Source organism: Morone saxatilis, unplaced genomic scaffold, assembly GCF_004916995.1.
Source record: "Morone saxatilis isolate NCDOM2014 unplaced genomic scaffold, NCSU_SB_2.0 Contig17, whole genome shotgun sequence".
Classification (NCBI taxonomy): Eukaryota; Metazoa; Chordata; class Actinopteri; family Moronidae; genus Morone; species Morone saxatilis.
Window position 1 is genome coordinate 6878807 of NW_023339729.1, and position 12383 is coordinate 6891189.

General features: G+C 43.9%; 1 protein-coding gene across 1 annotated transcript; it reads right to left on the minus strand.

The window, feature by feature from the left end:
- Positions 1–1892: 1892 nt before the first annotated feature.
- On the minus strand, positions 1893–11820 carry nfil3-5 (nuclear factor, interleukin 3 regulated, member 5). Its single transcript, XM_035660895.1, has 2 exons — positions 11370–11820; positions 1893–5910 (listed from the first exon to the last, which is right to left on the minus strand). The coding sequence occupies exon 2, from the start codon at positions 5347–5349 to the stop codon at positions 3490–3492; it is 1860 nt and encodes a 619-aa protein (XP_035516788.1). The 5' UTR covers positions 5350–5910; positions 11370–11820; the 3' UTR covers positions 1893–3489.
- Positions 11821–12383: the final 563 nt, after the last annotated feature.

The following is a 12383-nucleotide window of genomic DNA, read 5'->3' on the forward strand; positions in this document are numbered from 1 at the left end:
TCTCTCTATCTCTCTCTCTCTTTCAGCTCTTCATTCTGAATAACCCCCCTCTCTCTCCTTCCCTCTCCTCACCCCCTCCTCCATCCTCTCCTATCCCTCCTCACTGACCTACTTTTACTCTACTGGCCCGTTTTCACAAGCCTCCGCACAATACAAAGCAGCTTTTACAGCTGAAAGATTGGTTGGGGGGAAAAAAAAGGGGGGACGAGTGAGAGAAAAAACAAGAGATACTGAAAGGAGGGGGGAGAGGGGGGAAGGTGTAGGAGAGAGAATGAGGAAAGGATAGTGCACTATGAAGCACTGCGGTTTTCTCAGGAATGTCACCTTGTTACAGCCGGCTGGTGGGTGGCGTGGAGGGCAGAAGTGAAAACACATTAAAGGTTTCGTATTTCTGATGAAAATCACCAATGTCTATCTGTGGTCAGCTGCTTCTACACACATACATCCTTCCTCTATCTATCTGAAACTGAGAGGCAGGAACAAGAAAAGGGTTTTGTATGCGAGAAGTGCTGTGGAAGCATTTATTTTGTGTCACGAAATGTATATCACTCCGGCAATAAAGTCTGGTAATGAAAACATACCCAAAATGTATTTTTTGTTGACATTTCCAGGCCAGAGCTGCTGTCCTGAGTTTCTCAAGAAACTTGGGTGTTTCCTTGAAATTGCAACACCTCTGACTCTGATAGGCTCTCGTTCCTGTAATGGCTCTTATGTAACCCTTGTGAGTGGCATGCTCTGCCCATGCCAACTTGTTGTTCCCATCAGCTATTGCTCCATTAACAGCAGGGTCAGGTGGAGGCTGCCACACTGTGTTCGCAGTCTGACGCAGTTTTCTCCCAAGACAGTTGTGTAACTTGTTTTTGCTTGTTGCACTCTGATACATTTTGGGATTTTTCTCTCTTCTTTTGTCCAGCTCAGGAACATCTGTTAAAGTTATGGGTCATGGCATTGAGCAATTCTGGACTACATCAGAGAAGTTAAAGATGTAACTTTGCACCACTTAATACATGGTTTTGAAGGCTTTCTTTCAGTTGTAGTTACTGTAAAACAAGACAGTTTTTCTCTTGTTTTTTTCCGAGATTGGTTTAATCAACTTCCTGATGATTTTAAAAACAGCCCGTTAACAGTTTCAAAACTAAATTATAGAAGAGCTGAGCTGAGGGGAACTGTGGAGTTGGTGAAAACTCTCTGTGGGTTCATCTCTACAGCTGACTTCTTTCATATTGAACATCACAGCTTTCAATTGTTAAACATATTGATCAGTGCAGCTTTAATTTTATTTCTGCACTTTAGATGTTCTAATGCATTACCTTGCCTTATGAAAATCTCTTTAAATTGATCCCTATGAGTTGCTGCCATTTCCAGCTTATACCCACAATATGACTGTCATATTTTATTAATTCTGTCCCTTTCTGTTTGAGCTCCACCTTGAGTTTTTATTAGTTTTATTTCATATGAATATACCCTTGTGAGCAGCAGTATGAGGTGTACTTTGTGGCTTATATTTCAGTCATGTGTATTTTGTGACTGTCTGTATAAATATATTGAACATGAATATTCAGCCTGAGGTCAAGTGTAGCCAACAGATTCCCTCTTGTACAGCTGTAACACACAGTGTGTGTGTTGTCCTGATTTATTTCAATTTAGTGAATCTCTGCTAGTAGGCGGCATTAAACGATGACGTGTTGAAGCAGGGGAAGTTTTTCTGGCTGTGTCAGCTCACACTGAGCTGTACTGGCAGACTGGGAGGTTTCTGTGTGTGAGCTGTGAATCAGCTAGTTGGTCTTCTGCTAGAAAAAGGCTGGTCTGGATGTGTGAGTGAGTGTGTGTGTGCTTTTCATGTTCGCCATGCATTTCATGTGAGCGACTCAAAAAGTTCAAAAGAGCCGACATAAATTCAACAACCTTTTATTTTTTCCCCATTTTGAATCTTTCACAATTAAAAATGAGTGTTTTTGTAACCATTTTGCATATCCACATGAAGTATAGCAATACATAATCACTTCTGGACAAGCCTTATTCAATTTTTTTTTCATTTTCGGAAAGCCTTGCGGCAAACAACAAAGGTTATACAGTAACACAGAGTACAAATGGTAACTGGGGGCAAAGGGAAGTATGGGTAAATACACAGCACAACCAGGAAGAGCATAGAGCAAAATGACACAACAGGATGACAGAAAAATACACATAATAGTCAAAATAATAACCGAATATAATAGAAAATAACAATATTAATAAAATAATAATAAAATAATGACAGCAGTATACAAGAGATAGAGAGACAACTATACATTTATACATAGTGGCCAGAGGCAGGCACCAGGAAGTGAAACAGTTAAACTTGTACAGACTGTATGATCTAGCTAAAACAACTCAGTGCGGATGTGAGTGGGGTCGTTAAGACATTGGCCAAAGTGGGGACGAGGGACAACACAATAAAGAGGCACCTTATGAAGAGAGAGCAGCTTTGCTGGTTTGGAGAGCCATTTCATTTATTAGACAGACATTTTTTGTCTGGAAATGAAGATGTATTGATTTTTTGTTAAACGGCTGGCAAACGAGGCTTGCCTTGTGCTTGTCAGGTTTTGCTAACAGCAATGTGTGACTGCATAGCCTTGACTGATATGCGTATAACTGGCCTTGACTGTTTTGACAGCTTTGAGTGTCAAAGAGCTCAGATCACCTGAAGGAGGCCCAGATCTGATCCATAAATCTGAAAAACGTGTACTTTGTACTTTTATTTTTTACAAGTCGTGGCTCATACTTTTAGTTAAAAGAAAATCTTCGAGGCATTTCCAAGACAAAAGGGGACTGTACAAGGTGTCTCAACAAGAACAAACTCATCACTTTGAAGTCTACGACTTCCGTATCCCACTTCTTTATTTTTTGTTTTTTTGCCACATTTTTCTTCTTAAAATATATTTTCCATATATGCAAATTCATATGTCACAGTAATATACAATCTAAGTGCTTCAGAAGGGGACTTGTGTGCACATAGTAAGAGGTTGGAGGATGAAATGGTAAAGATGTGCTCAGAGGGAGGAAGAATGTAACTCTTTGCCAGAAAGGGAGACGCTAAGGGAAGTATGTGTATTCTTTGGTCAAAGGAATGTTCCCATAATGCCACAATAAACGCTGGCCAGCCACCAAGGCAGTTTACTATAATGAATAATTGAATAATGTTTGAATTTTCCACAAGGGAAATATCCCAGACTCCAGCTCTGGAGAGTTTCATTCTGTCCCCTCCCTCGTTAAGTGATCTATTATTTTAATTGGAGGGTGGGTGGGAGGTAGGAGTAAAGAGAGTAAAGGGATGGGGAACAGGTGACACAGTGAAACTTTATGGTTCAATCACATCCTAACCATACCTCACACAGATCACTGGCTTCTTCTCTGTCTTGTAAGGTGGCGATGTGAATCATACTTGTAGTTGTCTGTTGTACAGAACAAAGAGGTGACAGGAAAATCCTCAAGCTGCCCCATATGTCTTTAGTCTCGCCTCTTATTGCGCCCACCCTTGCTGCTGCTGCTGCTGCTGCTGTATCCCCTCTTCGCTCCCTCCTTTTTAGCCTCCGCCCTCTCATTCACCTGAGGTTTCACCTCTTCTGAATAATCAGTCTCATTCTCCACCTCTTTGCTCTCCCCGTTGCCATGGGCACTGTGAGGGTTGCTGGGCAGAGCTAAGTAAGGGTGCTGAGGCAAATTGGGAGAGGGGGACATGGAGGTGTTAAAAGGTCCCTCTGCCTGCGATCCTGCTGCCCCATTGGACAGAGCTCTGTACTTGAGGCGGAGTTTGTGGGGCAGGGCAGTGGCTTTCACCTCAGCTTGGAACTCGCCATGCAAACTGGCAGCTCCCACTGCCTTCTGGTGGTAGCTGCTGATGTCTGAGGAAGATGAGGAGGGGGACTCGTCATCGGTTGAGCCCTCCTTGTCAGAGCTACGAGGGTCCCCATCACTGGATGAGGTGTCTTTAGTGGAAGAGTTCTCCTGGTAGAAACCGTCAGCTCGGGGGCCTCCCTCGTAGGTGAGCACCGGGGGCTCTTCGTCCAGTGTGTTGAGGTAGCTGTTGTGCTGTGGGAAGGAGGACTTGCCCTCCTCAGTGTTGTGGATCAGATCAGGGGCAAAGGGGTTCTGGTGGCTTTCTGCAAGCTGAAGACTGCTCTCTTGATCCTGGTAGCTGTAGTGCCCATGATGGTTCTCACACTGTTGTTGGGCGTTGTACCTTTGCTGCAGCTCCTCTACTGACTCAGCATGGCCATTAGTGTATTCATACTGAGGAGAGTCTATGGTCTTTGTCCTCTCTAGTTTCTCAGCGACCTCTGTGATGGTCACTGAGCAGTCAGAGAACTTGGAGGTTGAGGTATGCTGGCCTTGCTGCAGTGGTCTGCTCTGCTGGGACTGCTGGTCCTCCAGCCTCTGGTTCTCCATGGGGTAACAGCCGCTGCTAGAGCGATACAAGATAACGCTCCTCTGTGCAGAGGTGGCCTGAGAAGGAGGGCTGGGGGCCTCCATGTGGCACTGCTGCTGTTCGTGGTGCTGGTAGTCCATGGCACTTTCAGCCAATGGGGAGTTCTGCTGGTGAGGAGAAACCAGAGCATTGTGGCTGCCATGGTAAGCCCCACTTGACATATCATTGGGCATCCCATTGCTTTCCAGTCTGGACATCTCCATACTTGAGGGCTCCTTCTTTATGTTGTAGCTCATGGGTTCTGGGCTGTCTCTGGAGGAGCCGTCAGACATGTCAGAGACGGATCCCCGGGGAGAATAACTGTGGAGCGTGTTGTGGCGGTCGCCACGGCTCGACTGTTCAGTTTCAGATGAATCAGAATTCAGCATCACCTGGGATGCACTGGAGTATCCGCTGCTTGAGAGGTAGGCGTTGCTATTCGGGGTGCCATTGGCACTGCTCCCATTGCTACTAGCGTTGCCACCAGCAGCACTGTTGGCGATCTGCTGACTTTTCTCCATGTAGGAGGCTGTGCTGATCAGGCCAAAGCGCAACTTGAGCTGGAGGAGCTCAGTCTTTAGACGAACGTTCTCCTCATTCAGTGCCATGACCCGGTTCTCTAGCACCATGTCATTGAGGCGACGCTTTTCCCTTGAGCGCTTGGCGGCTTCATTGTTCTTCCTCCGTTTTTCCCAATAGCAAGCATCTTTCTTCTCATCAGAAATAAACTCTCGCTTGCGGCGGCAGCTCAGATTAGGCTTGCTACCTTTAGCCTGGCGGCTGATCCGCGCTCCACCTTCAGGAAGAGGGGATGGGATGCTCCCGCTGTAGTTAGAAAAGGTGTCCACCTCCATGGAATTTTTGTTGCTGGTGGATGGAATGTGTAGACTCAGACTTTCCATTTTTTCCCAGCTGGGGGCCAGAGTGTAACTCTAGCGATGGGCGAGGGGTAAAGGGGGGGGAGGGAAAAGATGTAAAAGTATATCAGCCTTCTGCTTTGTTACTAAGGAGTTTGACCTATGTCGCAGGATCCGCAAAAACGTCTTGATGAGGTATTTGTGCTCCTCGGAGGGATAGCCTCATTGATTTCTGTTCCTTCTCTTTCAAGATTAAAATGTTCAGGTGTCTAAACTAGCCAAGAAGATTAAAAAGAGGTGAAACTCCACAAACACCTCAGACATTGAACTAGTGTTCTGAACAAGGAAACTATAAAAAGAACCAAGTTTGTATTTTGAGCTAAGAGTCTTCCAGCAGTCTTGGCAAATTGTTCAAAGCAGTTTTTGGAGTCTCGCTGGAGGTGATTTTGAGTTTATCTGCGTCTTCCTCAATCTTCAGCAGAGCTGTGATGCCTGTCAGGCCGTTGCCCTGCTTCTCTCAGTGTTTCACAGAGGATGTAGGTCAGTCCGTCTACTTTGGGGCTCCCTGAGGATCCAGCTTCAGTGCTGCTGTTTGCTGACCACTAACTGGGTTATGGAGACAGGGAGAGAGAGGGAGAGGGAGAGAGGGAGGGGGAGAGAGAGAGAGAGAGAGAGGGTTAGATTATCTGTAAAAAAACACTGCAGTTCAGTATGGCATATATATAAATAACATTTCAGTCAGGTCAAACTGGATTTGTAAACTGTAGCACAAAGCCTTAATGTGGGTCCCTTGAGTGTAATCTCTAAGGCTTTAGATCAATACTCAGTCTGTTTATCCCAACTCAACCAGCGCCAACAATCTATGACATAACCCCCAAAGTTACATAATGCTTGTCTTTCTTGTCTTTACTTCCTTGGCTTCACAGAGAAAAAAAGAGCGTGGATACAGAGTCTGAGTAGCAGCACGCACATACGTATACAGGGATGTGGATGGGACTTAACATACTGTATGTGCTGCTGCTGCTGCTGCTGCTACTGCAGAGCTCTTGCATAAGACAGGGCGCTGTCATAGTCACATAACAAGGACTGTGGTTGACCTGGTGCCAGCTCTGCAGAGACTGACAGATAAAGGGCTGAGGGAGGCAGGGAGGGGATGGGGATACATTTGATACACTCTGTGTATATATGTTGTATGATGAAACAAATTATGTGTAATTATTATTTCTGCTTTTAAATCTTATTTTCTAAAAATACATCATGAAGGACTAAAATGACAGTTGTGAATGGCCAAATGAATACTCATTGAGTAGTGGCTGAAACAGGTTTAGGGGAGTGACCCACATAGACTGTATGTTTGTGTATGTTTGAGTCCATGGGGGAGGGGGAGATCTCTGTTGCAGCGGCATTGTCTCAGATTCTCTGGTAGCCATCACACTGTCTGAAATTACACAACTCTATAAGCTGATGAACTTCCCTATGCAGTGTTAACATTGTAGCTCTACAGGAAGCCTTGCGCCATGAAGTCAGCAACAATGCTGAATGCAGCACGGACGGATGTTGACGGCAGTCCGGTGTTATGTAATAACTAGATCTGCTCTTGTTTTAGGCCTGATTCCTCTGGTTCTCACTGCACGGCATTACACAGTTGATATGCAGTAATTAATAACACATCATTACACTGAGCCCTGGAGTCCATTATAAACATGAAAACATCTTTTTATGACACACACACAGAGGGAATAAACTAGGTCACTGTGCCTGTGGGTAACAATGACTCCTCTGGTGTCGATTTTCATTCGCAACACTGGAATTAAAAGTAGCACAAATATGAACTTTTATTATAATTTGCTTGCTATTTTTTTTTTTTCCCCATTTCCACTATTTTTTCAGACCCAGTTTCTACTGTATATAAATATTGGAAATTGGAATCAGTGAAGCACAATTACAGTTTCATGGACACCAAAGAATTTAACTTGAAACCAGTCTCACAAAATTCCAGTTTACCAGTCATTTTTAATCGTAAGCCCTATTTGTTCACATCGTGTAGGACAACAAAACCTACCCTCAGTAAAAACTCTTAAAACTTAGAAACTCTTGCATGCAAAAGTTGGATAAGAAACAAAGCAGAGGAATTTCTGTGTTGCTGACATAACAGCATGCAGCTCCTAATCCCTATGTATGCTCCCATACTGGTCTTATGTTCTCTTTGTATAGTGGTGGCGACCAGACATGAGGAGATAAAGCAGACCTGAACAAAGAAGCTCCACCGACTGTTCCCATTACTGAAACTGTGATGGCAAAAGGCCAAAAAAACAGTCGCATCCCAAAGACAGTCGAACAAAAGTGCTCTAGTTGAAAAATCGACCTTCTTTCACTGCGCTGCAGTGTATTGTTCCCATATCACAAACCACTTACTTCGCACCACCGAGTCAATGCCACAGAACTATTCAATCGTCTACTGTGCTTCTTCTCCAGACTGGTTACAGCATTTCTCTGCTTCCCCCAGAGTCAATGACCCTGTTACATAATCTCACATTCCAAAAACCTACATTGTGACCTTGAAACAGCTCGACTACTGCTCTCAATAATTAACCATTTATTTACTCATGTCTGTTATCTTGTAACTCAGGGACTAAGTCTACATATGCTGCCTGCTAATCTTCAAATTGAATTTTCCTGTCAGTGCCAAAACGAGGATTTTACCGTCTCTTTTTCTCAAAGAACTGGAGCAAAGCTACACTGAACAGAGAGGGATTTGGACACAACCCTGAATAATTTTTTTAGAACTCGGCATGAAACAAAGGCGGGCGGGAAGGAAGCATGCATACGTCTGCGCTGTCCCACTGACCTAGAAACGACGCTAAGCAGTAAACACTCCTCCTGTCTTTGACGGTGCGCCATAAAATAGGTCAGTGGGACTGCAAGGGAGGGAGGGCAGGAGAGGGAAAGAGAGTATTAGAGTGCACTCTAAAAATAGAGCGACAGAAAGAGGTGAGGGAGGGAGGAAGCAGAAGAGGGATGGGGTGACAGGAGGAATTCAGTTGGTGGAAATGAGAGGAATTTTACAGAATCTGCAACAGAAGGAATAAAAGTGACAAACTTGAATACGTCATCTGCCTCAAAATCCGATTATGAATGCCCCAGTGATTTTCATGCAACATTAATTTCTCTGTTCGCTCTAGAAAGCCCTACGACACCTTATGCCGCACGTAACAATATGCATCAGTAGCGGATGGACAACAATAGTGAGAGATAGGGAGATGGCATTGACGTCAGAGCACACACCCATCTCTGCAGCCAAATTCACACATAACAGGCTCTCTCTCAGGACTGCATGGGGAGGGGCTGCTGTTGTTGCTCGTAACGTACGTGCTCTGAATTTCTCTTGTTGCGAAGCAAACCTTGTGTAACGCATGCATATTACATAGCAGCAGAAGCTACAGGTTACTGGCTGTGAACGCCCTGCAATATCCCCTTTCACTGTCCTATCTGTGCATGTTGCGCTCTGAATAAAAGCCAAGACTAAAGCTAGAAAATTAAGAGATACTGGACATGGTGCATTGAGCAATAGGATCTTTGTGTAGGGGCTAATTTCCTAGTAAAATGAATGATTAACTGTAGCTACTGCAAGCAGTTTGTTTTCAGTGTTGGTGGCTGTAAAAACACAGTTCTGAAGTAGTTCCCAGGCACTTGCCGCTCAGGGAGGAATGCGTCACCTCTGACCTCCTCTGAGGCAAGTGTGAGTAAAACGCATGGCATCCTCTTCCCCTCCTCCATCTTTTAAGTGATCCAACACCACACACGTGGAGGGGCCCCAGCTAGGAGCCTCCATTTTGCCCTGTGGCTTTGTGTCAGGAAACAAAACTAGGAGACAGGAATCCAGACATTCCAGGTCAGTTAGTGAGACCTATGGCTGAGTGCCATTTAACACTTCCTTTAAGTTATATGTGACCAAAGCACGTCTACCTCTACTACTGATTGATGACAGACCGCTGAAAATTACAGAAAAATGACGCATTTTTGAGAGGTTACAAATTTGGTAAAAAGTAAATCTAATATTTCCAAATAAAGAAGCATGACCTTGTTATGAAATATACAAATCATGCTTACACAATTGCACATTAGTCTGTTAAATGTTCTGAACCTTACTGGCTCAATTGGTGACATGTGACCTACGTCTTTTTAAGATTAATCTGATTTCCTGCAACATGTTCACATTTACTTACAAGTCAAAGGTTTTAGCTACTTACAGTCAGCAGATTAATAAAGTAAAAAAAATCATTAACAAACATACTGTCTAAAAAACCCCAAACTAGGAAAACTGGGACAAGCAGCTGTAGCTATTAAAGTCTGCATTAATCTGGGGTCTTGTGTTCCTCAGAGCAATAGACAGAGTGGTCAAAGTAGTCCACAGCTTGCCCTGTATACTTCAGTGTGTCCTCACCCAGATTCTGGTCTGACCTATATTCAGAGAGCTGGCTGGGACGGAGCAATTCAGACTGCTCTGAAACCAGACCAGCTGGCAGCGGGCGGACTAAGAGCTCACCAGAACTCTGCCTGCCTTCGCCAGACAGGGGTTTCCATGCATTGCATCACATCCTGGATGTTCACTTGTTATTCTAATTTCACAACTAACAAAGTCCCGCCAAGTTATGTACCAAACAAAAGAGATTCTTATTACCCGACTTCTGCTTTTTATGATTTCTCTTCAGAAAGACTGAGCAAGTTAAAAATAGCTCACAGGCATTAAGCAGCTGTGTTACAATATTGATGAAAGCATTTCTAAAATACAATTTCCACCCTTTCAGACTTGTTAAATATCTATCTGCTTTAGGATTTGGTGTTAATCTGGCTATGAATGATGGGAAGAAAGCGCAGGGTGTGAACGGGAATCAATTACAGGCCTCTATGTCCCGGGAGAGAGCTGCTGTTTATTGCTTCTCCCTGCTGTGTGCTGGTTATGTCATACCCTCCAACTCCCTCAAAGCAAAGCTCTGTGCTTTACTTAACACACCTTGCCAGTAAAAAAGAATCACCCAGTGACTCACTTTGAATGAAAATCAGACATTTTGTGACTGTTTTCTCCTTTGAACTTGAACATCTTTGAATGTGTTAGTGATATAACCTAGGGACAGAGGCAAAGGGTACGCACATCTGAAGAAAAGGGACGTTTTATAGAAGCATAACCACGAAATAATATATATTAATTTATTTTTTATTTATTTTTTGGAGAATACTGTTGCATTACACGTTTTCACCTGTAGTGTCTCTGTAATACTCCCATAGATTTTAAACAATATCAACTCAGGCTATCTATCCTAAAAACATTATGTCATAATGTTTTATTTTTGTTAATTAATTAATTTCCAATAACCTCTACTTTGAGTTTCAACAACCTTTATTGAAAATGTGGCATTAACAATACCTTTTATATGAATTAGTAAAAAAGGAAAGAAAAAAAAGACAGAAAAAAAAAAAGCCATGCTTCAATCCAGTCTAGTGTTTGCATCCGCTGGACAGCCACAAAGACGAATTGCTATCTACGCAGCTAAATGTGATCTAGTGACCTACATTAAACATACACAGACAGTAGCATTGCCACGTGCAGGAGCTAATATATTACACTGTGTGTGCATTAAGCAGACAACACAGACCGAGCTCAGCAGCTGCCCCCATTCCCTGGAAAACACCACCATGAGGGGAAATAACCTCGCCTTGACATTGAACACATAACGTGGGATACGGCCAACCACGTTTTCCCAGCCCTGCTACCTGTACCGTGTTAACATGAAAGCGACAAAAACCAAACAACCCCCGGCAACAAAGTGGCGTATTGTGCTGCGTTTAATGAGACAAAAAGAGCCGCAAACGTCTCAAAGTCACGGACGCGCGGCGAGCCGAGAGTCGCCATGTGAACAATAACCGGCCATAAGCATCATGTCCTCATCTCTACACACACAGCTCCAGCGCCCGTATATCACAGCACACCGAATAAAGGACACACAGAGGTGCAAACACACAAAGACAAGAGCCGAAAAGCAGCCTTCCGCTCAATCATAACATACCTTTCCATGTCCTGGAGGAGGAGAAAAAAAAGATTCAGGCTTCCCCGACACAAAAGCTGTCTCGCTCCCGTTTCCTCCTTTCCTTGTCCCTTTAGAGGAAACCTCCCTAAAAAAAACGAAAAGTTTTCTTCTCCCGTTCCTGTCGATGCTCTGGTCGGTTGTGGGTCGGGTGGATGCCGTTCCTGTCTTTTGGCTCGGGCTGCCTGTGTGTTGTGCGATGCCGGGACACTTTGCTCCAGTTTCTCCGGCTCCCTTTCTAGAAATATGTGTTAGTAGGTCAGCGGTTGCATAACAGCTCTTAGGCTGCCTAGTCACGTTTTTGTCCTCTATCCCTCCGCGCGAGAGTCTCAGTCTCTCTCTCTCTCTCTCATCTCTCTCTCTCTCTCTCTCTCTTTCTCTCTCTGTTATTAGCCCGTCTCTTTTTTCTCTCTTCTCCACCCCTCCATCTCTCCACCACGGTGTAACGCCATCTCTTTTACTGGAGAGGTTAAGTTTATAACAGGGCCATGAATGCGCTTACAGAGACACCGTGTTACTGAGCTGTCCAATAATAGCATGTACCAGCATGTCCTGTGCAAGTGTACAGTCACAGTAATATATTATGTCATTAGACATTATTAAGTAGGCTATTTACTCCACTGCTTTCTAAAAGCACAACTTTGGTTGAGGGATGCTGTTTCAAAATGCTGAACTATAAAATAAATATGTTTTAGAAATGTGCTGATTTCTGTAGGAAAGTTCAAGCACATCCACCTACTCTTGTTCTGTTTTAATTCTGAGGGGACAGGGCAGATTTGAACCTGTTTGCTTATGAGAATGCAATTATTAATCATTAACAGCATGATTTTGGACTTCTGACTGATTGTGAAACTCTTGTGCAACTGTTATGATATCACTGTAAATGCCTCTTATTCAACCGTCATCTGCAGTAGGATAGTAGGTCCTGGGAAGATTTTTAACTGCAGACATGTAGGTTGTATGTGGCTAAACAGCAGTGGTGGAAAGTAATTAAGT

Excerpts from the sequence above, each read along its gene's own strand:
- nfil3-5 (XM_035660895.1), bottom strand. The coding sequence starts at position 5,349 with ATGGAAAGTCTGAGTCTACACATTCCATCCACCAGCAACAAAAATTCC.